At 45.9% G+C, this 25,492-nt stretch overlaps 2 protein-coding genes across 3 annotated transcripts; one reads left to right on the top strand and one right to left on the bottom strand.

Moving 5' to 3' along the window:
- Nucleotides 1-11,230: 11,230 nt before the first annotated feature.
- Nucleotides 11,231-16,288, bottom strand: LOC109892628 (tubulin polymerization-promoting protein family member 3-like). Its single transcript, XM_020485312.2, has 4 exons — nucleotides 16,044-16,288; nucleotides 13,928-14,124; nucleotides 13,630-13,783; nucleotides 11,231-13,466 (listed from the first exon to the last, which is right to left on the bottom strand). The coding sequence occupies exons 2-4, from the start codon at nucleotides 14,116-14,118 to the stop codon at nucleotides 13,275-13,277; spliced, it is 537 nt and encodes a 178-aa protein (XP_020340901.1). The 5' UTR covers nucleotides 14,119-14,124; nucleotides 16,044-16,288; the 3' UTR covers nucleotides 11,231-13,274.
- Nucleotides 16,289-17,746: 1,458 nt separating this feature from the next.
- Nucleotides 17,747-20,651, top strand: LOC109892104 (tripartite motif-containing protein 16-like). Of its 2 annotated transcripts, none has more exons than XM_020484523.2 (7): nucleotides 17,747-18,425; nucleotides 18,586-18,681; nucleotides 18,908-19,141; nucleotides 19,272-19,428; nucleotides 19,524-19,580; nucleotides 19,682-19,735; nucleotides 19,822-20,651. In XM_020484523.2, the coding sequence occupies exons 1-7, from the start codon at nucleotides 17,853-17,855 to the stop codon at nucleotides 20,361-20,363; spliced, it is 1,713 nt and encodes a 570-aa protein (XP_020340112.1). In that variant the 5' UTR covers nucleotides 17,747-17,852; the 3' UTR covers nucleotides 20,364-20,651. The 2 variants fall into 2 exon arrangements, with proteins under 2 accessions (XP_020340112.1, XP_020340111.1); XM_020484522.2 differs by having other exon boundaries at nucleotides 19,658-19,735.
- The last annotated feature ends 4,841 nt before the right edge of the window (nucleotides 20,652-25,492 follow it).

Below are 25,492 nucleotides of genomic sequence, written 5' to 3'. Positions count from 1 at the left end.
TCTATGACACACCCTTTTTTTCTTTCTCTCTTTATCCTCCTGTAAGTGTACCTCCTTATTTGGGAGCAGGACAGAGAGAATGAGGAACCACTGCCAAAGGGCTTGGTTTGGTCAGCTATAGGAATTCTCCAAATATCTTCCTCTACCACTTTGTCTAGAGAACATAAGGAGGGACACACTGGGCGCAGACATCAATTCAACGTCTATTCCATGTTGGTTCAATGTAATTTCACTGAAATTACGTGGAAAGAACGTTGATTCAACCAGTGCGTGCTCTGTGGGGAGGGCGAGAGGGAGGGCGAAAGTAGAGAGTACGATGGTTTAAGGGGACCAGGGGGAGGGAGATGCTTTCAGTAATTAGAGAGGATAAGGAAGGAGGCACTGCTATAGGGAAGTTGAATTTATTGCCTCTATAGTAATTGTCTGTTTTTTGTTATTTATTACGTTGTTTGTTTTACAAACATGAAAATAAAATGTCTGGGAGCCATGAAATCACTTTTGTTCCATGAGATAAGTACAGTAAGATAAGTATGTGAGGGCATGAGTGAATGAGAGGAACTAGAATGCAAGTAAGTCAGCCAAAGTGCAAGTAATGCTGATTTGTTTTGCTTTGTTGGGTGTTCAGTTAAATTCCTCATCCTTTTTTGTTTTTTACATTTTCCTCTTGGCTCTAAAGAACATACACCCCCTGGCATATAAACACACCCATGCCAATGGTACATGACATCATTACATTGACAGCAAAAGCGGGGCATGCCATAGCTTGAGAGGCCATCGAGGTTAAACATTGACATCACAGATGACATCACTGAGAGGACTCAGCATTAGAATGAAGTAACTGTCTGACCCCAAAGGTCGTTCCAATGAAAGGTATTGGGTAATGTTGTATCAGTGTCATATTAGCCTCTAGGCTAATCTGTTTATAGGTGCCAGGTTGTGTTGTGTCTTTATTGTCAGTTGTTCTCCATCCAAGGGCACCAGACTGGACTCGTTACCCCTGGCAACAATGATATCTCTTTAGCCACCAGACCTTGGGCTACTGAACTTGTAAACCTTAGACACACATAGCTATTGAATCTGCAGGGTTTAGTCTTCACTAAAGCACAACATGGTTTAATGTCCTAAACTGAATTGGTCCAATGAAAATGCCCAGCTAGAGGAGAGAAGCAAACCAGTTTGTGTGAACATGGCCAACTAACCTGTGAAACTGTGTGTGGTCCCAGAGCATACCAATGTGTGTATGAGACCTGATTCAGGGAGAAGATAGTGAACAGTCCTTTCACACACACAGTTCTTCTGAGCTGGTGGTAAAAGAGGGTTTCTGCAAGTTAATGATTCAGTTTAATGATGAACATTTTACATAGTATATCATAATTAATCACCACAACCTTTTAGCCTAAAAACACAGCAATCGCTTTGGTGATGACTGTGAAACTAAACAATATTAATAGTCGGATTCTGCTTCAGTGAGAAAATCTTTTTTATAAAAAAAAAATAGATAGATTGCTTTTTTAAGGAGAATGATCAGAGTTGACTACAATTTTCATGTGCATTTAACTGTTCAGTACAGTTGTATGTCTCATTGGATGTACAATATGTCTGTCTATGGGTTTCCGCCTCCACACAGCTGTCTTCCAGAGAGCAGCTCCACGTACTGTACGTCTGGCTGCCTCTGTCTAGCAGGACCAGGGCGGTCTGTCTTCCGAGTCCTCCCCGTTATCCTCCCACGTGGACACCACCATCTCCCCGTTCCTCATCAGTCGCAGCTTGTGATTCAGCCTCTGGTCCGCCACACACTTGGAGTGAGAGGAAGCAGAGGGATGGAGTTAATGAAATGGATGACTGCATGTCCAGGATAGGACTACTATTGAGTATATTGTCTGTGGAACATAGTGGGTTTAAGGTTGGTGTGTATGCATACCCAGGGCAGGGTTTTAGCAGTTTCCGTGGTTGAGGGAGATCTCGGTGTAAGGAATCGGCACGTTACTGGTGAAGGGCCGAAGCAGTGGCTTTTGGGACTCATGGTGTCTGTGAATGCCACCCGCATTCCTCCTGGAGAGAGAAAGAGAGAGAGAGTCCATTTTTCAGTCAGACAGAGATAACAGTTTGGGCACAAACTGGTCGTATCAACTTTAATTCCACGGCATCTAAAGAAAAAGGCTATGTGATGTTGAGTCAACGTGGAAAGGAATTTCTGGAATGCTTGTCTTTTTATCACCCAACTTTAAATTCCAATGACATGGTTAATGTTTTGTTAATTTCATATTGAGTTCACGTTGAACTACGTGAGCTCAATCAAATGTAAATCTAAATTAGACATTAAACTGACATCTGTGCACAGTGGGAAGTACGTGTTTTGAGGCGTATATTATTAGCAGCCCTGGTCTCTGTTAGCAGAGAGGTTATCCATAGAATTAGAATGAGGTCACTCCTCCCTGGTCTGTCTGTGTAGCAGATATAATGTTTCTATAATGTTGGTACCTGTGACCTCCTGGATGCTATTACCCAGCTGGGACAGGCTGTGCCACAGGGTCATCATCCTGGTGGACCTGCTCCTCCAGTTCATGGAGCATCCCCGCTGGCGCTTAAACGCACACTAACAGTCCCAGCGGCCGCACGGCAGCACACCCTCCCATGCCACTTACCACAGGCAGGGAGAGGAGAGAGAGGTGGAGGGACAAGGGTAGAGAGAGGAGGGTCAAGAACATGTATAGTGATGCAACGTAGCTGACTCATTCATGTTAACAAATGTGTTGTTTTGTACTCCTTTGTTAACGTTACAGTGATTTCAATTCAGGTTGGCATTTATTATCATGAATCTTGCCCTGGAGGCAGCTCTGCAGAGTGGTGACTAGCTGGCACAGCCACAGATTCATACAATCTTTTTAAAACTTAACCCTAACCTTAACCACACTGCTAACCCTAACCAAACATTTTTGTTTTCAGGAATTTTTGCGATATATCAAATTTAGACTTTGCAACTGGCCCATCTAACAGAAATCGCTCAGTTCTACCTTCAGGGCACGATTCATGACAATAAAGGTCAGACTGCGAGCAATTTCAGTACTAATATTGTACAGTGTGTATTGTAAAGGCTTAGAGTTCAGAGATTCTCATAGGTATGAAGATGATGATGATGAATGCTCTACCTGCTGCTTCCCTCAGGAGGGAGGTATGGATCTCACACTGAGATACAGTGCCCCAAGAGGAACAGAGTGGACACCCAAACTAGGTGTGAAGGCAGGATCCAGACCGGAAGGAAACAGACAGCACTGGGAATTCTGAGGGGATAAATATTTAAAATATAATATAAAATACAATTTTATAGCCCTGGAATACAATGTGAACTTATAATATAGAATAGAATAGCCACTAACACAGCATCCATTTAACATGTACAACACAACAAAAACAGTATCACAAGTAATGTTCAGCAACATTTTAATTAATCAATTGAGACAGGTAAAAGTCCATTTAATTTATACCATACATTATCCACTTCTGATTATGGGCATTACTTTCCATCATTTCATATATTTTTCTCACCCAGTGTCCATTTTTATTTGGTGTCGTAAGAGTATTAATAATTGTATTGTGCAGTCATAGTCCATCTCCTCACTCCACATCAGTAGTCCATATAGATATATCTGTGACAGAGATGAACTAGCTAAACAACAGCTCTAAGTACTGTACATACTGTTTTGATCCCAATCTCATATGTCTGTCATCACTGTACTGACTGTGTCAGCAAGAACAAACCAATCATCTGGTCCACGCCCAAGTGCTCTAGCCCTCGCCCCTGTAAAAGATAGGCAGCAGCAGCAAACTCCAGTGCTCAAACACTAACAGGAACCAGCGCTAACAGACACACAGAGAGACAGGATGTACAGTACCAGCAAAGCCAACACTCAGCTTCTTCCAGGTGAGTTTTATTGTAGGTGGACTACCCTATGGGGGGAGGGAGAGGGGGGATCTTCTCCGACACACCCCGACACTGCCAGCACAATTCCCCAAACTCTCTCCCACACACAATTCCAATTCCAGGTGCCTGGGCAGGACACCCACACTAGGTGTGAAGGCAGGATCCTGCAGGGTCCACCCAGATTATCAAACCAAGTGTGTAATGTGTACATACAGCGACTGTAGCAATCCGTGTGTATTATTAGGCCACTGGTGTCAGGTGGACTGATGGCATCAGTAAGGTTGTTTGTTCTTCCTGGTTGTGTCTCTGCCCCAGTGCTCTTGGAATTCAATAGGAGACTGATAATACCTGATCAATGGGAGGCTTAGTTTGGGTGATTGTCCTTCCCCCTTCCCTGTCCTCCTCGGTCATTGTGTGGTGACATACGGTAGGTAGTGAACCTGCCAGTGAAGGTGTCATGGTGTGTGTGAGCAGGTAATCTCTCCATTGACTTTTCATCTCCTTTCTCACGGCCCATTGTCGTAATCAGTGTCACCACATCCGATTCACATCAAAACGGTTCTGAGTGACACATTGTTCTGAGATTGGGATCTTCTGAAAGCTGGCACAGCCTGCGCTAGTACAAGAGTGCTTGTTCTGGGGCAAATCCAAAGTTATGGACACCAAGCTCTCTGCGCTATAATCCCCTTACCATTAACTGAGAACACAGGACAGACAGAAGAGTTGAGTCACAGGAGGTTGGTTGGTGATGTCTTCTATAACCACCAGAGCAAAAGCTCCAACACAGCTTTGATATCAGCTTCATCTCAGCCTGAGAAGGCAGTACATATTGTTAATATTCCTCTATCACATGGTTTAGTCTTGTGGTTTTCCAATCACTAATCTGTATATCTGATCTTTCTTGCTGGCACTGACCACAGGTCAAATAGTTCTCTGTGAACCCAAGAGTGACTTTGTTGGTGTCACCTTTCAAGGTGTAACAACAATGTGATGTTGTGACACACTGTATAGGTCATCAAGGTGTAACAACAATGTGAAGTTGTGACACACTGTATAGGTCATCAAGGTGTAACAACAATGTGAGGTTGTGACACACTGTATAGGTCATCAAGGTGTAACAACAATGTGAAGTCGTGACACACTGTATAGGTCATCAAGGTGTAACAACAATGTGAAGTTGTGACACACTGTTTAGGTCATCAAGGTGTAACAACAATGTGAAGTTGTGACACACTGTATAGGTCATCAAGGTGTAACAACAATGTGAAGTTGTGACACACTGTATAGGCCTGGTGCCTGGCCGACTGCTGTTGTTATGGAGGACATGTCACGAACCTTGCCGAAGATGGTGCCTCTTCCTGTTCAGGCAGTGCTCGGCGGTCGTCGTCGCTGGCCTATTAGCTGCCATCGATTCCCTTTCCGTTTGTTTTTGGTTATTGGGTAATTGGGTACACCTGTTTTGTGTTAGGGTTTGTTTGTAGGTTATTTAAGGGCACTAGGCCCGCTGGGTATTTGTGCGGGCTTGTTTCTTGTTACTCTGTTGGATGGTGTTATTTTGTTCGTGTCTTTATTCTCCGGACTATTTTTGTCCTGTTGTTTGGACTGGTAACTTGGTGTGTTGGCGTGACCGTTTTTGTTGCGCCGGTGAATAAATTTGACAAACGACTGAACCCTGCTCTCTGCGCCTGATTCCACCCACCACTCCTAGTTTATCGTAACAGAAGCCCGCACCACCAAAATGGAGTCAGCAGGAGCAGCGACCACCCCTCTCCCCACTATGGAGGAGCGCGTCCATCACCACACAGCTGTCCTCCATCGAATCGGTACAGTGATGGACCAGATGATGGAGAGGATGGAACGATGGGAGAGGAGTGGTCTACTGACGTCTATCCCAGCTCCCCTACAGCCGACATCACCTACTCCATCTACGTCGTCCTCTGGGTCCAGCACACTGCGTCTCTCCCCCCCGAGGGAGTACGATGGAGCGGCGGCTGGGTGCCAGGGATTTTTGCTCCAGCTAGAGCTCTACCTGGCTACCGTGCGTCCGGCTCCCTCGGGTGAGGAGAGTGTGAGCCTCCTCGTCTCCTGTTTAACGGGTAGGGCCCTGGACTGGGCCAACGCTGTCTGGAACAGTCCGGACTCGGCTCGGGACAACTACCTGGAGTTCAACCGCCGTTTTCGATCTGTCTTCGACCACCCACCAGAGGGCAAAGCGGCGGGTGAGCGACTGTTCCACCTCAGACAGGAGACGAGGAGCGCGCAGGACTTTGCTTTGGAGTTCAGGACCCTAGCTGCTGGTGCTGGGTGGAATGACAGGGCCCTGATGGACCATTGCCGGTGTAGTCTCTGGGAGGACGTCCGCCGGGAGCTAGCTTGCAGGGACACAACTCTCTCCCTGGTGCGCAAGGTTCTTGGGCGACTGCTGGAGCATGACCTATATGTCAAGGCTGAGAAATGTGTGTTCTCCAAACCAGCCGTTTCCTTCCTGGGTTATCGCATTTCCAGCTCGGGGATGATGATGGAGTGTGACCGCGTTAACGCTGTGCGTAATTGGCCGACTCCGACCACGGTAAAGGAGGTGCAGCGGTTTTTAGGGTTTGCCAATTACTACCGGAGGTTTATCCGGGGTTTTGGCCAAGTAGCGGTGCCCATTACCTCACTGCTGAAGGGGGGCCGGTGCGTCTGCGGTGGTCAGCAGAGGCTGATGGAGCCTTCAACCAATTGAAGGCACTGTTCACTGGTGCTCCCGTGTTGGCGCATCCGGACCCTTCGTTAGCATTCATAGTGGAGGTGAATGCGTCCGAGGCTGGGGTTGGAGCCGTGCTGTCTCAGCGCTCGGGTACGCCACCAAAGCTCCGTCCCTGCGCTTTCTTTTCTAAGAAGCTGGGTCCGGCAGAGCGGAACTATGATGTGGGGGACCGGGAGTTACTAGCTATGGTAAAGGCCCTGAAGGTGTGGAGACACTGGCTAGAGGGGGCTAAACACCATTTCCTCATCTGGACTGACCACCGTAATCTGGAGTATATTCGAGCAGCGAGGAGACTGAATCTGCGTCAGGCTAGGTGGGCCATGTTCTTTACACGTTTTAGATTTACGATCTCTTATAGACCAGGTTCCCTCAACACTAAGGCCGACGCGCTGTCCCGTCTCTATGACACCGAGGACCGGTCCATCGAACCCACTCCCATCCTTCCAGCCTCTCGACTGGTGGCCCCAGTGGTATGGGAAGTGGACGCGGACATCGAGCGGGCGTTGAGGGTCGAACCTGCGCCTACACAGTGTCCGACCGGTCGAAGTTACGTACCGCTTGGTGTCCGTGATAAATTGATTCGGTGGGCTCACACACTACCGTCTGCGGGTCATCTGGGGATTGATAGGACAGTGCGGGGTCTTAGGGGGAAATACTGGTGGCCCACCTTAGCTAGGGATGTGAGGCTCTATGTCTCTTCCTGTTCGGTATGCGCCCAGAGTAAGGCTCCTAGGCACCTTCCTAGAGGGAAGTTACAGCCCCTCCCGGTTCCACAACGGCCATGGTCCCATCTCTCGGTAGATTTCCTTACTGATCTTCCCCCATCTCAGGGGAACACTACCGTTCTGGTCGTTGTGGATCGGTTCTCTAAGTCCTGCCGTCTCCTCCCATTGCCTGGTCTCCCTACGGCCCTACAGACTGCAGAGGCTCTATTTACCCACGTCTTCCGGCACTATGGGGTTCCAGAGGATATCGTCTCCGATCGGGGTCCCCAGTTCACGTCCCGGGTTTGGAAGGCGTTTATGGAGCGTCTGGGGATCTCGGTCAGCCTTACCTCTGGTTATCACCCCGAAAGTAATGGGCAGGTGGAGAGAGTAAACCAGGAAGTGGGTAGGTTTCTGAGGTCGTATTGCCAGGACCGGCCAGGAGAATGGGCGAGGTACGTCCCGTGGGCAGAGTTGGCCCAGAACTCACTTCGGCATTCATCCACGAATATGTCGCCATTCGAATGCGTACTGGGCTACCAGCCGGTCCTGGCTCCATGGCATCAGAGTCAGACCGAAGCTCCTGCGGTGGAGGAGTGGGTACAGCGCTCTAGAGAGACCTGGCGGGCAGTCCAGGATTCTCTCAGGCAGGCCAGTGAACGGCAGAAGAGAGACGCTGACCGCCACCGCAGTGAGGCCCCGGTGTTCGCACCAGGGGACAGGGTCTGGCTCTCGACCCGAAACCTGCCCCTCCACCTGCCCTGCCAGAAGCTGGGGCCGCAGTGTGTGGGGCCATTTAAAGTCCTGAGGAGGATAAACGAGGTGTGTTATAGATTGTAACTTCCCTCTTATTATCGCATTAACCCCTCGTTTCATGTGTCTCTCCTCAGGCCGGTGGTAGCTGGTCCCCTACAAGACAGTGAGGTACCGGAGGTTCCTCCACCCCCTCTGGACATCGAGGGGTCCCCGGCGTACACAGTACGAGCTATTCTGGACTCGAGACGCCGGGTGAGGGGCCTGCAGTACCTCGTGGACTGGGAGGGGTACGGTCCGGAGGAGAGGTGCTGGGTACCGGGGAGGGACATTTTAGATCCTACCCTCTTGAGGGATTTCCACCGCCTCCACCCCGCGCCTCGTCCTCCGGGTCATCCTCGAGGCCGGGGTACTGTCACGAACCTTGCCGAAGATGGTGCCTCTTCCTGTTCGGGCGGTGCTCGGCGGTCGTTGTCGCCGGCCTATTAGCTGAAATCGATTCCCGTTTGTTTTTGGTTATTGGGTAATTGGGTACACCTGTTTTGTGTTAGGGTTTGTTTGTAGGTTATTTAAGGGCACTAGGCCCGCTGGGTATTTGTGCGGGCTTGTTTCTTGTTATTATTTTGTTCGTGTCTTTATTCTCCTGACTATTTTTGTCCTGTTGTTTGGACTGGTAACTTGTATTTGCCCTGTGTTGCTCTCTGCGCCTTATTCCACCCACCACTCCTAGTTTATCGTAACAGGACACAAGGCTGCAGTGAGTGTTTTTGAGTCTGTAAGTAGGCTTGTTCTGGTTCATACTCAGGGTTAAATTTCAGCATATTGTGCCTAGTTTTGAGTATCTTAGGCATACTTATGTGGTTAACACTTGCCACTTTCTAATTTAATTATATTGTTAGAACAATATAAAAGACCCATCATTGACATCTATCTAAAATAAACAAAAACAATTAACGCTTAATAATGAATAATAATGAATCACTCTGGCCATGGTTGTGCCAGTATGAGTGTTTGTAACTGAAACAGAGACAATAATGGAGCAATCAGTCCGATATTTCTCATCACTGCAATGTATTGTTGGAAGGTTGAAACCATTGCCACACATTATACGTACATGACAGTAGGTCTACAGTTCCACAGTGGGTGGGTGGGTATGCAGCCACCCTGAGATGGTCACATCTACTTTTCTCTTCCGTCAGCCAGCAACCTGTATGTACTTCTACACTGTGGGTCTATAAGGGAAGGGCTGTGTTCGTACATGTTTTAAATCAAATCCATTTCCATTCAACATACACGGAGTATACCACACATTAGGAACACCTATCTAATATTGAGTTGCACCCTCCCTTTCACCTGGTCAGTTTATGTCATGGAAAGAGAAGGTGTTTTGTATACTCAGTGTATTTTTACCAATGATTAGTTGAAACCCCAAGTCTGGTGAACATTATTAGAGTAATATGCCGTTAACAATATTTTGAATCCCACAGGCATTGTTGAGCAGGTGATAGAGCTAATACAAGCAGAATCTGAGAGAGAGAGAGAGAGAGAGAGAGAGAGAGAGAGAGAGAGAGAGAGAGAGAGAGAGAAAGAGACATGACGATGAGTAAGCTCCAAGCAGTCAGTCGGTGGTGTAGATCAGGAAGCTGCTGAAGTTGTTGTAGTGGCTCTGTCATCACAGAGGAAGCAAGGGGGCAGGCAGACGGACACGATATCCCCAGGCTGGGCCAGGGCCAGCACGGTGCTGGCTGTGTCCTCCTGGTCCTTGTGGTTCTTCTCCTGCAGTGGTGGCCAGGCTCTGGCCATTAAGTTACAGGTTGCCAGCAGGGCCCCCGGGGAGCCTGCATCGCTCCACACCATCAGGGCCAGACTGTAGACCCCAGAGAGGTGTGCGGTGAACACCCCTGAGGACACGTTGTGAGCCTGGCCCAGGTTGATGAACACGTGCTCGTATGCAACTATGATTTTTCCTCACTGGACCCACGCACCAACGCCAGTGTGTCAACGCCATCAAGAACACTGTACGGCTTTCTAGACAGGAGAGAGAGAGGGGGAGGGAGAGGAAGGAGGGTAGAAAAATGGTCAGAGATATACAGGGAGGAATGAGTTGTGTAGGACCTGAGAAACTATAAAGGGTCATATTTCAGTAGTTAAGTTCCCACTGAGCACACAGTGGTTGAATCAACATGGTTTCTATGTCATTTCAACTCAATTACATTGAACCAATGTCGAATGGACGATGAATTGTGCCCAGTGGGTTATTTCTTATTTCTACTAGAGCAGTTACAATAGGGTCTAGTCACATTTATAGGGACTTGGATCGTCAATAATCTGATAGTAAAACACACAGATAGGTCATAGATAGGACTAACCTTTAATGTCAATCAGTGCAGTCGTGGCTGTATCCATGTGTTTCTCTAGTTGGGTCAGAGTACTGTCAAAATATTTATGCAGCTTCCCTACCAGTCTCTGCATCACACAGCAGCCACAGGATGCTGGGTCTGTCATACACCCTATACACACACATCCTCATTGAGACTCAAACAGACTATGACAAACACTGAAATATAGACTCTTCCTCTGTACTGTCTCTCTCTCACAGTGTTCTGGTGGTGCAGGGTTGTCCCGGGCCGTTCGAGGAGTAGGTTCACTTCCCCGGTCCCACATGTCCCAGGGCCGTCCTAAACACATACAGCAGCACGATACCTGGGAGAGAGGACAAAACACAACACAGATACACCCTCACATACAAGGAAGGCACTGTCATGTGCTTTCAGAGCGCTACAGTGAATTGAACAGTTCTGAACTTCACCAAAGCACACTTCCACTTCCACTGAACATGGCTGAGAATGTCACATGGAACTTTATACTTCACTTTCTAGCCTTGCTGCACCCCACCTGCAATTGTATGGGACTTAGCAGAGGAGGCAGACTGGCTTTGTAAGGGTATTAGGGACAGATACTGTGTTTTTGGGTGTGCAGTACCCCATGGAATTTTACTAATCCCTGCTACGTTGATATCATTTGATAAAGTATGTGTGTGTGTGTATGTGTGTGTGTGCGCATGCATGCGTGCGTGTGAGAAAAATACTCTTTCACATGGTCTGAATTGCTGCTCAGTGATTTATTTGAACATGTACATACTCTTATAGCTTTTCAGAATAGAGGGAGACACAGATAAACTATACAAAACACAACAGACCGTGATCAGTAGGGACAGAACAACAACCCAATAGGAGACAATGCAGTGCAGTCAGGAGGCTCCCAGTCCTCCAACAGAACAATTCATTTAGTCATTCCTCACTGCAGGAGTGGAGGAATGTCCTCATCGGTCTCTTATTCTCTCTTCATTTCTAAAGCACAGGCAAAGCGCTACACTGTACAGATACAGTGGAAATCTCTTCTCATTCATTCACCATTCATTAATCTATTACATCATCTATCCATTTGTTTATTCATTCATTCATCCATCCATTCAACTATCTCTATTTACAATATACAGTTATTATAGCAGAGCAGATGAAAGCTAAGGACATCAGTAGAGAAGGCTGGGTGAAAGCAGTGTATAAATCTAGGGCATTAGTGTTAGTAGCAACCTCAATGATAAGGCAAAATGTGTGGTAGTAGTAGTAGAGAACTAAGTGAGTTCCTGCAGTAATAGGAGTGATGACTGAGGCTGAAGGAGGCATTTGGCCTGCCTATATATAATTTCATGTGTTGTATATGTTATGTCTAGGGATGTTTTAACTTGTTTTGTACACTAGAGGGCACAAAATGTTGGGTCATGGGTTACTGGTCACAAAAATATAAACGCAACATGCAACAACTTCAAATATTTTACTGAGTTACAATATTACAGAAATCAGTTAATTTAAATAAATTCATTAGGCCCTAATCTATGGATTTCACATGTTTGGGAATACTTTCCACCTACCTACATGTACATACCTCAATTACCTCAACTAACCTGTACCCCTGCACATTGACTCGGTACCGGTACCCCTGTATATAGAGCCTCGTTACTGTTAACCTTTTTAAAACTTTTAGTTTATTTGGTAAATATTTTCTTAACTCTTATTTTTCTTAACTGCATTGTTGGTTAAGGGTTTGTAATTCATAATTTCATGGTAAGTTGTCCCACTCCTCTTCAATGGCTGTGCAAAGTTGCTGGATATTGGCGAGAACTGGAACACACTGTTGTACACGTAGATCCAGAGCATCTCAAACGTGCTCAATGGGTGACATGTCTGGTGAGTGTGCAGGCCATGGAAGAACTGGGACATTTTCAGCTTCCAGGAATTGTGTACAGATCCTTATGACATCATGCTGAAACATGAGGTGATGGCAGCGGATAAATGGCACGACAATGGGCCTCAGGATCTCATCACGGTATCTCTGTGCATTCAAATTGACATCGATAAAATGCAATTGTGTTTGTTACCTGTAGCTTATACCTAACCATACCATAACCCCACTGCCGCCATGGGGCACTCTGTTCACAAAGTTGACATCAGAAAATGGCTCGCCCACACGACCCCATACACGTGGTATGCGGTTGGATGTACTGCCAAGTTCTCTAAAACGACATTGAAGGTGGCTTATGGCAGAGAAATGAACATTAAATTCCCTGGCTACAGCTCTGGAGCATGTTCTTTCAAAACTTGAGACATCTGTGGTATTGTGTTGTGTGACAAAACTGCACATTTTAGAGTGGCCTTTTACTGTCCCTGATACGTTTATATTTCTGTTCAGTATATATTATACACAACACATAAACAAGTAAAAACGACTCATACAGAGGCATCTAGTGAAGCTGGGAGGGATAGGGTCAGGGGTTGGAGCGCTTGGGAAGGTGAATATATCTAAATATTATTCACATTTTTATTGACATAGAATTTGGTCACTGTTTTGTTTTCTATCCAGGTTTACTCCTCACCCTTACACCTCCCCTCTCCATCCTAACAACCACCACCCCAACATGCAACGTTAAAGGATATATAATACTTTGACTCAGTGACTGACCAGCCCATCCTACCTGCGCAGTATGTGCATTAATATACATTTACACAAGTTCTCACTTAAATTACACTATTTAGGGGGGGTATTTGGGGTAACTGACTGAGCATATCTCTCTCTCCCTCTGTCCTGCCTATGCTTCCTTGACCTTATCCTCATAGGTGCCCTTGCCCTTGTAGGCACCCACATAGCCACTGGCATCTGGAATGTCTACTCGCCCGGCCTTGCCCTTCCCTTTGCCTGACTCGTCAAACCGCTCCTTGTGTGCCCCTGTGAATTTGGTGGTGTCTGTCAGTCTGTCCACCGCCGCTGCCTTGGCCACTTTCTATGAGCAGGAAAAGAGAAAGGGAAAGGGAGAATGAGAGATGAGGATACAAAGAGCTTACCCACCAAACAGATATGCACACACACAGCGGACACACAAACACACGCTCTCTCTGAGACTGTACTATTATCAGGCTGTGTGCTGCTGACAGGTAGACACTCACAGTGACGCCAGCGTTGGCAGGCTCCCTCCCTGCTATGAGGCCGTAGAGCTGCTGCAGCGCCTCCTCCTGGCACTTCCCTTTAAAACGCTTCGGGGCCAACTCTGACAGGGCCTGGCTGAACTGCTCAAAGGCGATCACACGAGCTGTCTTCGCCCTAAAATACACAGAAAAACTTTTTGAGAGTATTACCTTTACTCATGATATGGTATTCTGAGGGCCTCTGGCCGTATTCCCTCTTTCCTAGAAAGATGACTGCAGATCTGTCAGTGTGGAGGTTTGAAACTGGACCGAATCTCACTTGACTTTAGTGAAGACAATGTCCACATCGGTGGCAGTGACGTTCTTGCCATCGATGACCCGGCAGTCCTTGCAGAGTTTGGCAAAGTTCTTCCCGTTCATCTCCTTCCCAGTAGCCTTGGTGTCCCCATGAATGGCAAACTTCTTGAAGGACGTCTCCACCTCTGCTACTGATACGGAGCCCTCTGCCATTCTGCCCTATAGATAGAGAGGTAAAACACTAAGGATGGGATGCAAGAGAAAGGCATACAGTCGAGACTGCTGTAGTTTCTGAAACTACACTGCCATAATGTTTAAATAACATTGGGAGGACACCGAGTCCACGGAGACAGGAAATGAGGAGGTATTGGGAGAGATTTGGTCATTAAGGCGATACAGTCAGCACACCACATCCTCTGGGCATTTCATTTATATATATACAGTGGGGAGAACAAGTATTTGATACACTGCCGATTTTGCAGGTTTTCCTACTTACAAAGCATGGACTGTAATTTTTATCATAGGTACACTTCAGAAAATCACATTGTATGATTTTTAAGTAATTACTTTGCATTGTATTGCATGACATAAGTATTTGATACATCAGAAAAGCAGAACTTAATATTTGGTACAGAAACTTTGTTTGCAATTACAGAGATCATATGTTTCCTGTAGTTCTTGACCAGGTTTGCACACACTGCAACAGGGATTTTGGCCCACTCCTCCATACAGACCATCTCCAGATCCTTCAGGTTTCGGGGCTATCGCTGGGCAATACGGACTTTCAGCTCACTCCAAAGATTTTCTATTGGGTTCAGGTCTGGAGACTGGCTAGGCCACTCTAGGACCTTGAGATGCTTCTTACGGAGCCACTCCTTAGTTGCCCTGGCTGTGTGTTTTGGGTTGACCCAGCCACGACCCATCTTCAATGCTCTTACTGAGGGAAGGAGGTTGTTGGCCAAGATCTCGCGATACATAGCCCCATCCATCCTCCCCTCAATACGGTGCAGTCGTCCTGTCCCCTTTTCAGAAAAGCATCCCCAAAGAATGATGTTTCCACCTCCATGCTTCACGGTTGGGATGGTGTTCTTGGGGTTGTACTCATCCTTCTTCTTCCTCCAAACATGGCGAGTGGAGTTCAGACCAAAAAGCTCTATTTTTGTCTCATCAGACCACATGACTTTCTCCCATTCCTCCTCTGGATCATCCAGATGGTCATTGGCAAACTTCAGACGGGCCTGGACATGCGCTGGCTTGAGCAGGGGGACCTTGCGTGCGCTGCAGGATTTTAATCCATGACGGCGTAGTGTGTTACTAATGGTTTTCTTTGAGACTGTAGTCCCAGCTCTCTTCAGGTCATTGACCAGGTCATGCCGTGTAGTTCTGGGATGATCCCTCACCTTCCACATGATCATTGATGCCCCACAAGGTGAGATCTTGCATGGAGCCCCAGACCGAGGGTGATTGACCGTCATCTTGAACTTCTTCCATTTTCTATTTTTTTCCAGACCCCTAGTAAAGGGGTCTGAATACTTTCTGAATGCACTGTATACTGTAGCTAGGTGAGACAACCACATATCTCAGTCATAGTCAGTACATTTTTCCTCAAAAAGTAGCTATCAGCAAAGTCAGTGCTAGTACAAAAAGTTCAAGAAAGGCAAGGGTGTGAGTTGTTATTGCTTTTTAAGAGGGGGCGAGGGGAGGGGGGTGCTGTGAGATGAATCAAGTTAAGGAATCTATCAATAAAGTCATGAAGGCTTGGATCAAATAGATTCATTCAACACACTTGCATTAATTATTAACAGACCAGAGAAAGACACTGGGCCATGCAGCATCTGATACTCAAAATGTAAAGAAACATTAACATATGTAAATTCATATTTAACATACCTTCCACAAGTTAAGCACAAACATCATGCAATAGTGCCCCATGATATATGTACAGTACATTCAAATATAGTATGATGCAGCACAAAATAAAAGTACACCAAAAAGAGGACAGTGAGCGTAATAAATTGTCAAATAGATGGCTTAGCTCATTTCTATGATTTGGTGTCATGTATTGTGTTTTGACCTCTTTCTTACTGGTCAATACATAGACTAAAGTACAGGATAACTTTAAGTGTAGACATGTTTACCTGTTAGGTGAAGGAATTCTGAGTGACGATGATGTTGGGGATGCCTGTGCTGATGCTGCGTGTCTTCCTCCTAGCCCTGCCACTCACACCACCTTCACAATGATGATAGCGATGTACAGAGAAGAGATGGAGATGGAGAGCAGAAGGTGGGGAGGAAAAGAGCGAGCACAGACCAGCACAAGCCATGACATCATTTGCTGCCTCTCTCGTGAGCATGCGTTCTTGTTTACTCCCCCCTTTCTCTCAACCCGACCCCCTCCCTTTCTCCTCCTTCTTGGCTCCTTCCCCCTCCATCCTTTATGATTGGCTCACAGCTGGTGCTGCAACGCCCTATCCTCTGTCTGTCCAGAGACTAAAGGCTTTTTGTATTAACGAACATGAAGAAAAGCCCATAAATGAGGACAGCATTATACATGAACAGTTGACATCTGAAAGAATTCCATGATATGGATTTCATGTTTATATCTATTTGCGACCACATAATTTTGTGTCTAATATTCTGTGCATGTCTTTAATATGAAGCATAGTACATTTTTTTACTCACTCATTCATAACCCTTCCCTCATGTGTGACACATCTTAGAAACAAATTGACATAATCATTGAAGAAGTGAAACCCATCAGTTCTACAAGAAAGGATGTTGATGGAAACACAGTAGTGGCTAATCTGGTACTAGCACCACTAATATTGTGTCAATAATGTTCTATTCTAGAGAATTTACAGCATAACCACACATGGAGTGTTTAACTGATATTGTGACACAGAGGGCATGTTTTCTCACCAAAGGAACTTGCAGGGATTTGACTTTGTCTTTTAGGATATGTTTACTGTAAGGCCCTGTCCCCATGTTGTGTGGGTATACACCAACGACTGTATATGGTGTACACATGGTGGTGTAGTGTCCTATCTCTTATACGGAGAAGAAGCAGGACAGGCTGTTTCGACATCATCAGCCATCATGAAACCTACTACTGCTGTGTCAACAAAAATGCTGTACCAACTTGCCTTTTGTAAATACTGCAATTTAAAGTTGTATCCCTGTTTACAATCAATGTTCCATTACATGCTTTCAATGAATGACAAGTTCATCATGATGATCAAATCAAATTCAAATCATATTTGTCACATGCGCCGAATACAACTGGTATTCACCTTACAGTGAAATGCTTACTTACAAGCCCCTAACCAACAATGCAGTTAAGAAAATACCTAAAAAAGTAACAAATAAAAAGTCTAAAATAATTAGAGAACAGCAGTAAAATAACAATTGCAAGGCTATATACAGGAGGCACCGGTTAGTCAAGATGACTGAGGTAACATGTACATGTAGGTAGTGTTATTAAAGTGACTATGCATAGATAATAACAGAGAGTAGCAGCAGCGTGGGGGCAATGCAAATAGTCTGGGTAGCCATTTGATTAGATGTTCAGGAGTCTTATGGCTTGAGGTTAGAAGCAGTTAAAAAGCCTCTTGGTCCTAGACTTGGCGCTCCGGTACAGCTTGCTGTCCGGTAGCAGAGAGAACAGTCTAGGACTATGATCACAGACATTTCGCCAAGAGAACCAACCAAGAGTATCTGTTGCTGGGTGGTATGTGGGTTCATTCCTCTATGGTCACATTCACTTCCCAGTTTCATGCAGGTTGTCTTTTCTGTTTACACTAAAACACAGCCTCACCTTTAAATACCAGTGGAAGGGGACTGCGCTCTTGCTTTAGTCTCACTCCCGTTTAATACAGGTCAGTGGGGTGTGATTCTATACTTCTACTGACTGGTTATCTCCTTGTGTCTCAGTCTGACCCAGCAGGACCATGGCTGAGCCGAACTTCCCCCTGCCTCCAGATGGCTACACCTGTCTTCTGTGTGCCGATGTGCTGCAAGACCCTGTTACCATCTCCTGTGGAGACACCTACTGCCTGGAGTGCATCAAGGTCTACTGGGACCAGTATGACCACCTGGGGGTGTACAACTGCCCCCAATGCCGGGCCACCTTCACCCCTCGCCCCGTCCTTAGGCGCAACGTGCCCAATGTGACCCAGGTGCGCCGGCAACTGCCCGAGCTACAGCCCTTCCCTTACCTCCAGAGGGATTCGCTGTGTGACTTCTGTGTGGGACGCCGCAGTAAGGCTGTCAAGTCCTGCCTGATGTGCCTGGCCTACTACTGCGAGACACACATCAAGCCCCACTACGAGTCTGCCACCTTCAAGAGGCACAAGCTGGTTGATGAGACGGGTCACCTGGACAGGAAGATCTGTCCGCAGCACGAGAAGGGCCTGGAGCTGTTCTGTCGCTCTGACCAGATGTGTATCTGTGTGCTGTGTACCGTCAGGGAGCACCGCAGCCACAACATAATCTCTGCTGAGGAGGAGCGCGCTGAGAAACAGGCACGACTGCTCTTACACACTGGAACAACCTACCCTCACTAATCGCTCTAACAGTACATGACAACTGCAATGATACAGCTTAACTCATTTGAAACTTCTAAAGACAACGGGGTATTATGGCCCCTCAGTTTACTAACCACTTCTTCCTCTCCTTTAACAGAAAAACCTGTTGGTGACCCAGTCTGAGGTCCAGCACATCATTCAGGAGCGGATGAAGGAACTGCAGGAGTTGAGACACAATGTTGACGTTCTCAAGGTTAGGTCCATTTCCATTTCCTAGGTCAATTTCTGGTACTTTTTATGAGACTACATCCCTTCAATTTAGCACCATAGTATCATTCATTATACATATTTTGGACCATATATTGCCATAGATGCACTAAATCAATCATTACAATTGTGTTTGCAATGTTTTGATTTTAATTATATAATAACACAATGATAATTGTGTAATTTGCAGTATCTCCCTCCCCTAACCTCAGAGCAATGCCCAGCGGGCGATGTCAGACAGTGATAAGATCTTCAGTGAGATGCTACAGGCGGTGGAGCGCTGGCATGTTGAAGTGAGCCAGCTGATAAAGGCCAACATGCAGGCAGCCATGTCACAGGCCGAGGGATATGTGGAGCGGCTGGAGCAGGAGATTCTGGAGCTGCAGCGCAGAGACGTCGAGCTGCGCCAGATCCTCGACACAGAGGACAACATCCACTTCCTACAGGTACTGGACTGGAGGGGGGAGAGACATTGGGCTGAGACAAGAACCAGGATCCGTACTGATAATAGACTGGTAGAAATATGAATCCAGCATTTGCATTACGAGACTGATACATTTATTTTGTGCTGTGTAGAACTTCCCCACACTGTGTGTTCCTCCTGAGCCCATGGTTCCCAAAGTCCTAATCAACCCTCAGTTCTCCTTCGGAGAGGTCACCAAGACTGTCACCGGCATGAAGGAGCATCTAGATGACATCTGTAAGAAGGAGCTGAGCAAAATCTCCAAGTTAGGTTAGTCTATTAATGTGACTAAAATGCCTACAACATAGCTTTTGTACAGCAAGAGTTTAGTATTGCGATAACCAACTGTAATTTTACATTTACAGTAAGTGATATCCCTGTATACATACTTTCACCAAGAGGTGGCGACAAACGATTCAAAGGTACATATTTATAAAGTTTACATTGGTTTATTATCTGTGACAAAATATGTTTGTAATCCAAATATCTCTGGTGATAGAATCCATATTTTGTTCTAATACAGCTCCCACCAGGGCAGATTTTCAGGAACCCAAAACTAGAGCAGACTTCTTGAGATGTGAGTGATCTGTTCTTGTCTGTTCTTTATACCAACTCAAATCATATAATTTTCTGATAATGCCAATAAATATTTATTTTTTTCAGATTCTTGTCCGCTCACCTTTGACCCCAACACAGCCTACAAAGAGCTGGTTCTGTCTGAGGGGAACCACAAAGTGATGCGGAAGAAGACAGTCAAGTTTTACCCGGATCACCCCGAACGCTTCGATGGCTTCTCCCAGGTTCTATGCAAGGAGTGCCTGGGTGGGTTCAGGTACTACTGGGAAGCAGAGTGGAGTGGGGAGTTCTCCATCGGAGTGGCCTATAAGAGCATCAGCCGCAAGGGTAAGAACTCTTACAGTCTGCTGGGCTACAACGACAAGTCTTGGAGCCTGCTCTGCTCTGACTCGGGCTACTCCGCATGGCACAACAAGATGGACAAAGACCTGCCAGAGGCCCCGCGGGCCACACGGATTGGAGTGTACCTGGACTACGCTGCCAACACGGTTGCCTTCTACTCTGTGTCAGAGGCCATGGAGCTGATCCACAAATTCAAGGCCCAGTTCTCTGAACCTCTGTATGCAGGCTTTGGAGTGGGTTCTTCCGTGTCCCTCTGCCAACTAAAGGAGAACCTCCAACCTTACTGAGCACGGTGACAACAGACTGAGGGGAATGTACTCAATGTAAATAGGACTATGTAAACTACACAATGCTAATGTTGCACACAATCATTATGAATAATTTAAATTCAATAGACTTCAATAAAAATATACAACTGTATGAGTGAAGTTAGTAATGATTCATAATGAGAATATGCCTTTGACTTCAGTACTGTGACATGTGATTTTTGTAAAAATGTTTACCTATGTTGGAAATGTGTCAAAGAAATTATCTTGACCAATCTGAGAAAAAATAAATATTTGTGATGAATTATCCATCTCTCCAGACAATTTTATAACATGACATGTTCATTGCAAGACAATATCTGTCAAAGGTTCTCTTTCAAAACTGTGCAAGTTAAGAAATATGCATATCCTCCAGCTATAGTATCTGCTATATACACTACTGTTCAAAAGTTTGGGGTCCCTTAAAAATGTCCTTGTTTTTAAAAGAAAAGCAATTTTTTTGTCGATTAAAATAACATCAAACGGATCAGAAATACAGTGTAGACATTGTTAATGTTGTAAATTACTATTGTAGCTGGAAACGGCTGATTTTTAATGGAATATCTACATAGGCGTACAGAGGCCCATTATCAGCAACCATCACTACTGTGTTCCAATGGCACGTTGTTATAGCTAATCCAAGTTTATCATTTTAAAAGGCTAATAGATCATTAGAAAACCCTTTTGCAATTATGTTAGCACAGCTGAAAACTGTTATGCAGATTAAATAAATAATAAAACGGTCTTTCTTTAGACTAGTTGAGTATCTGGAGCATCAGCATTTTGGGTTCGATTACAGGATAAAAATGGCCAGGAACAAAGTACTTTCTTCTGAAACTCATCAGTCTATTCTTGTTCTGAGAAATGAAGGCTATTCCCATGCGAGAAATTGCCAAGAAACTGAAGATCTCGTACAACACTGTGTAAACTCCCTTCACAGAACAGCGCAAACTGCATCTAACCAGAACAGAAAGAGTGGGAGGCCCCGGTGCACAACTGAGCAAGAGGACAAGTACATTAGTGTCTAGTTTGAGAAACAGACACCTCACAAGTCCTCAACTGGCAGCTTCATTAAACAGTACCCCTCAAAACACCAGTCTCAACATCAACAATGAAGAGGCGATTCTGAGATGCTGGCCTTCTAGGCAGAGTTGTAAAGAAAAAGCCATACCTCAGACTGACAAATAAAAAGAAAAGATTAAGATGGGCAAAAGAACACAGACACTGGACAGACAAATCCAAGTTGGAGGTATTCGGATCACAAATAAGAACATACGTGAGAGACAGAATAAATGAAAATACCCTGGAGGAGTGCTTGACGCCATCTGTCAAGCATGGTGGAGGCAATGTGATGATCTGTGGGTGCTTTGATGGCGGTAAACAGGGAGATTTGTACAGGGTAAAAGGATTCTTGAAGAAGGAAGGCTATCACTCCATTTTGCAACGCCGTACCCTGTGGACGGCGCTTAATTGGAGCCAATTTCCTCCTACAACAGGACAATGACCTAAAGCACAGCACCAAAGTAAAGCCCAGCGCAATAACTGTCTATAATTCAGTGGCCAGCACAGTCACCGGATCTCAACACTATTGAGCTGTTGTGGGAGCAGCTTGACCGTATGGTACGTAAGAAGTGCCCATCCCGTGTCTGTGCCTCGACCTGGGTTGGGCAAAACTAAACATGGCGGTGTTCGCCTTAGCAATCTCACTAGGATAAAGACCACCTCCATTCCTGTCAGTATTGAAAGAGATCATGATACCTCACATCTCAAAATAGGGCTACTTAATGTTAGATCCCTTACTTCAAAGGCAATTATAGTCAATGAACTAATCACTGATCATAATCTTGATGTGATTGGCCTGACTGAAACATGGCTTAAGCCTGATGAATTTACTGTGTTAAATGAGGCCTCACCTCCTGGCTACACTAGTGACCATATCCCCCGTGCATCCCGCAAAGGCGGAGGTGTTGCTAACATTTACGATAGCAAATTTAAATTTACAAAAAAAAAAATGACGTTTTCGTCTTTTGAGCTTCTAGTCATGAAATCTATTTTATTTTTATTTTTATCTTTTTAATTTCACCTTTATTTAACCAGGTAGGCTAGTTGAGAACAAGTTCTCATTTGCAACTGCGACCTGGCCAAGATAAAGCATAGCAGTGTGAGCATACAACAAAGAGTTACACATGGAGTAAACAATTAACAAGTCAATAACACAGTAGAAAACAAAGGGGGGGGTCTATATACAATGTGTGCAAAAGGCATGAGGAGGTAGGCAAATAATTACAATTTTGCAGATTAACACTGGAGTGATAAATGATCAGATGGTCATGTACAGGTAGAGATATTGGTGTGCAGAAGAGCAGAAAAGTAAATAAATAAAAACAGTATGGGGATGAGGTAGGTGAAAAGGGTGGGCTATTTACCAATAGACTATGTACAGCTGCAGCGATCGGTTAGCTGCTCAGATAGCTGATGTTTGAAGTTGGTGAGGGAGATAAAAGTCTCCAACTTCAGTGATTTTTGCAATTCGTTCCAGTCACAGGCAGCAGAGAACTGGAACGAAAGGCGGCCAAATGAGGTGTTGGCTTTAGGGATGATCAGTGAGATACACCTGCTGGAGCGCGTGCTACGGATGGGTGTTGCCATCGTGACCAGTGAGCTGAGATAAGGCGGAGCTTTACCTAGCATGGACTTGTAGATGACCTGGAGCCAGTGGGTCTGGCGACGAATATGTAGCGAGGGCCAGCCGACTAGAGCATACAAGTCGCAGGGGTGGGTGGTATAAGGTGCTTTAGTGACAAAACGGATGGCACTGTGATAGACTGCATCCAGTTTGCTGAGTAGAGTGTTGGAAGCCATTTTGTAGATGACATCGCCGAAGTCGAGGATCGGTAGGATAGTCAGTTTTACTAGGGTAAGCTTGGCGGCGTGAGTGAAGGAGGCTTTGTTGCGGAATAGAAAGCCGACTCTTGATTTGATTTTCGATTGGAGATGTTTGATATGAGTCTGGAAGGAGAGTTTGCAGTCTAGCCAGACACCTAGGTACTTATAGACGTCCACATATTCTAGGTCGGAACCATCCAGGGTGGTGATGCTAGTCGGGCATGCAGGTGCAGGCAGCGACCGGTTGAAAAGCATGCATTTGGTTTTACTAGCGTTTAAGAGCAGTTGGAGGCCACGGAAGGAGTGTTGTATGGCATTGAAGCTTGTTTGGAGGTTAGATAGCACAGTGTCCAAAGACGGGCCGAAAGTATATAGAATGGTGTCGTCTGTGTAGAGGTGGATCAGGGAATCGCCCGCAGCAAGAGCAACATCATTGATATACACAGAGAAAAGAGTCGGCCCGAGAATTGAACCCTGTGGCACCCCCATAGAGACTGCCAGAGGACCGGACAGCATGCCCTCCGATTTGACACACTGAACTCTGTCTGCAAAGTAATTGGTGAACCAGGCAAGGCAGTCATCCGAAAAACCGAGGCTACTGAGTCTGCCGATAAGAATATGGTGATTGACAGAGTCGAAAGCCTTGGCAAGGTCGATGAAGACGGCTGCACAGTACTGTCTTTTATCGATGGCGGTTATGATATCGTTTAGTACCTTGAGTGTGGCTGAGGTGCACCCGTGACCGGCTCGGAAACCAGATTGCACAGCGGAGAAGGTACGGTGGGATTCGAGATGGTCAGTGACCTGTTTGTTGACTTGGCTTTCGAAGACCTTAGATAGGCAGGGCAGGATGGATATAGGTCTGTAACAGTTTGGGTCCAGGGTGTCTCCCCCTTTGAAGAGGGGGATGACTGCGGCAGCTTTCCAATCCTTGGGGATCTCAGACGAGATGAAAGAGAGGTTGAACAGGCTGGTAATAGGGGTTGCGACAATGGTGGCAGATAGTTTCAGAAATAGAGGGTCCAGATTGTCAAGCCCAGCTGATTTGTACGGGTCCAGGTTTTGCAGCTCTTTCAGAACATCTGCTATCTGGATTTGGGTAAAGGAGAACCTGGAGAGGCTAGGGCGAGGAGCTGCGGGGGGGGCGGAGCTGTTGGCCGAGGTTGAAGTAGCCAGGCGGAAGGCATGGCCAGCCGTTGAGAAATGCTTATTGAAGTTTTCGATAATCATGGATTTATCAGTGGTGACCGTGTTACCTAGCCTCAGTGCAGTGGGCAGCTGGGAGGAGGTGCTCTTGTTCTCCATGGACTTCACAGTGTCCCAGAACTTTTTGGAGTTGGAGCTACAGGATGCAAACTTCTGCCTGAAGAAGCTGGCCTTACTCAATCACTTTTTATAGCTACTGTTTACAGGCCTCCTGGGCCATATACAGCGTTCCTCACTGAATTCCTATCGGACCTTGTAGTCATAGCAGATAATATTCTAATCTTTGGTGACTTTAATATTCACGTGGAAAAGTCCACAGACCCACTCCAAAAGGCTTTCGGAGCCATCATCGACTCAGTGAGTTTTGTCCAACATGTCTCTGGACCCACTCACTGTCACAGTCATACGCTGGACCTAGTTTTGTCCCATGGAATAAATGTTGTGGATCTTAACGTTTTTCCTCATAATCCTGGACTATCGGACCACCATTTTATTACGTTTGCAATTGCAACAAATAATCTGCTCATACCCCAACCAAGGAACATCAAAAGTCGTGCTATAAATTCACAGACTACACAAAGATTCCTTGATGTCCTTCCAGATTCCCTCTGTCTACCCAAGGACGCCAGAGGACAAAAATCAGTTAACCACCTAACTGAGGAACTCAATTTAACCTTGCGCAATACCCTAAATGCAGTTGCACCCCTAAAAACTAAAAACATTTCTCATAAGAAACTAGCTCCCTGGTACACAGAAAATGCCCGAGCTCTGAAGCAAGCTTCCAGAAAATTGGAACGGAAATGGCGCCACACCAAACTGGAAGTCTTCCGACAAGCTTGGAAAGACAGTACCGTGCAGTACCGAAGAGCCCTTACTGCTGCTCGATCATCCTATTTTTCAAACTTAATTGAGGAAAATAAGAACAATCCGAAATTCCTTTTTGATACTGTCGCAAAGCTAACTAAAAAGCAGCATTCCCCAAGAGAGGATGACTTTCACGTTAGCAGTGATAAATTCAT

Source organism: Oncorhynchus kisutch, linkage group LG6, assembly GCF_002021735.2.
Source record: "Oncorhynchus kisutch isolate 150728-3 linkage group LG6, Okis_V2, whole genome shotgun sequence".
Taxonomy (NCBI): domain Eukaryota; kingdom Metazoa; phylum Chordata; class Actinopteri; order Salmoniformes; family Salmonidae; genus Oncorhynchus; species Oncorhynchus kisutch.
Note: the sequence above shows the minus strand (reverse complement) of the source record. Positions and strands in the feature narration are given on the sequence as shown.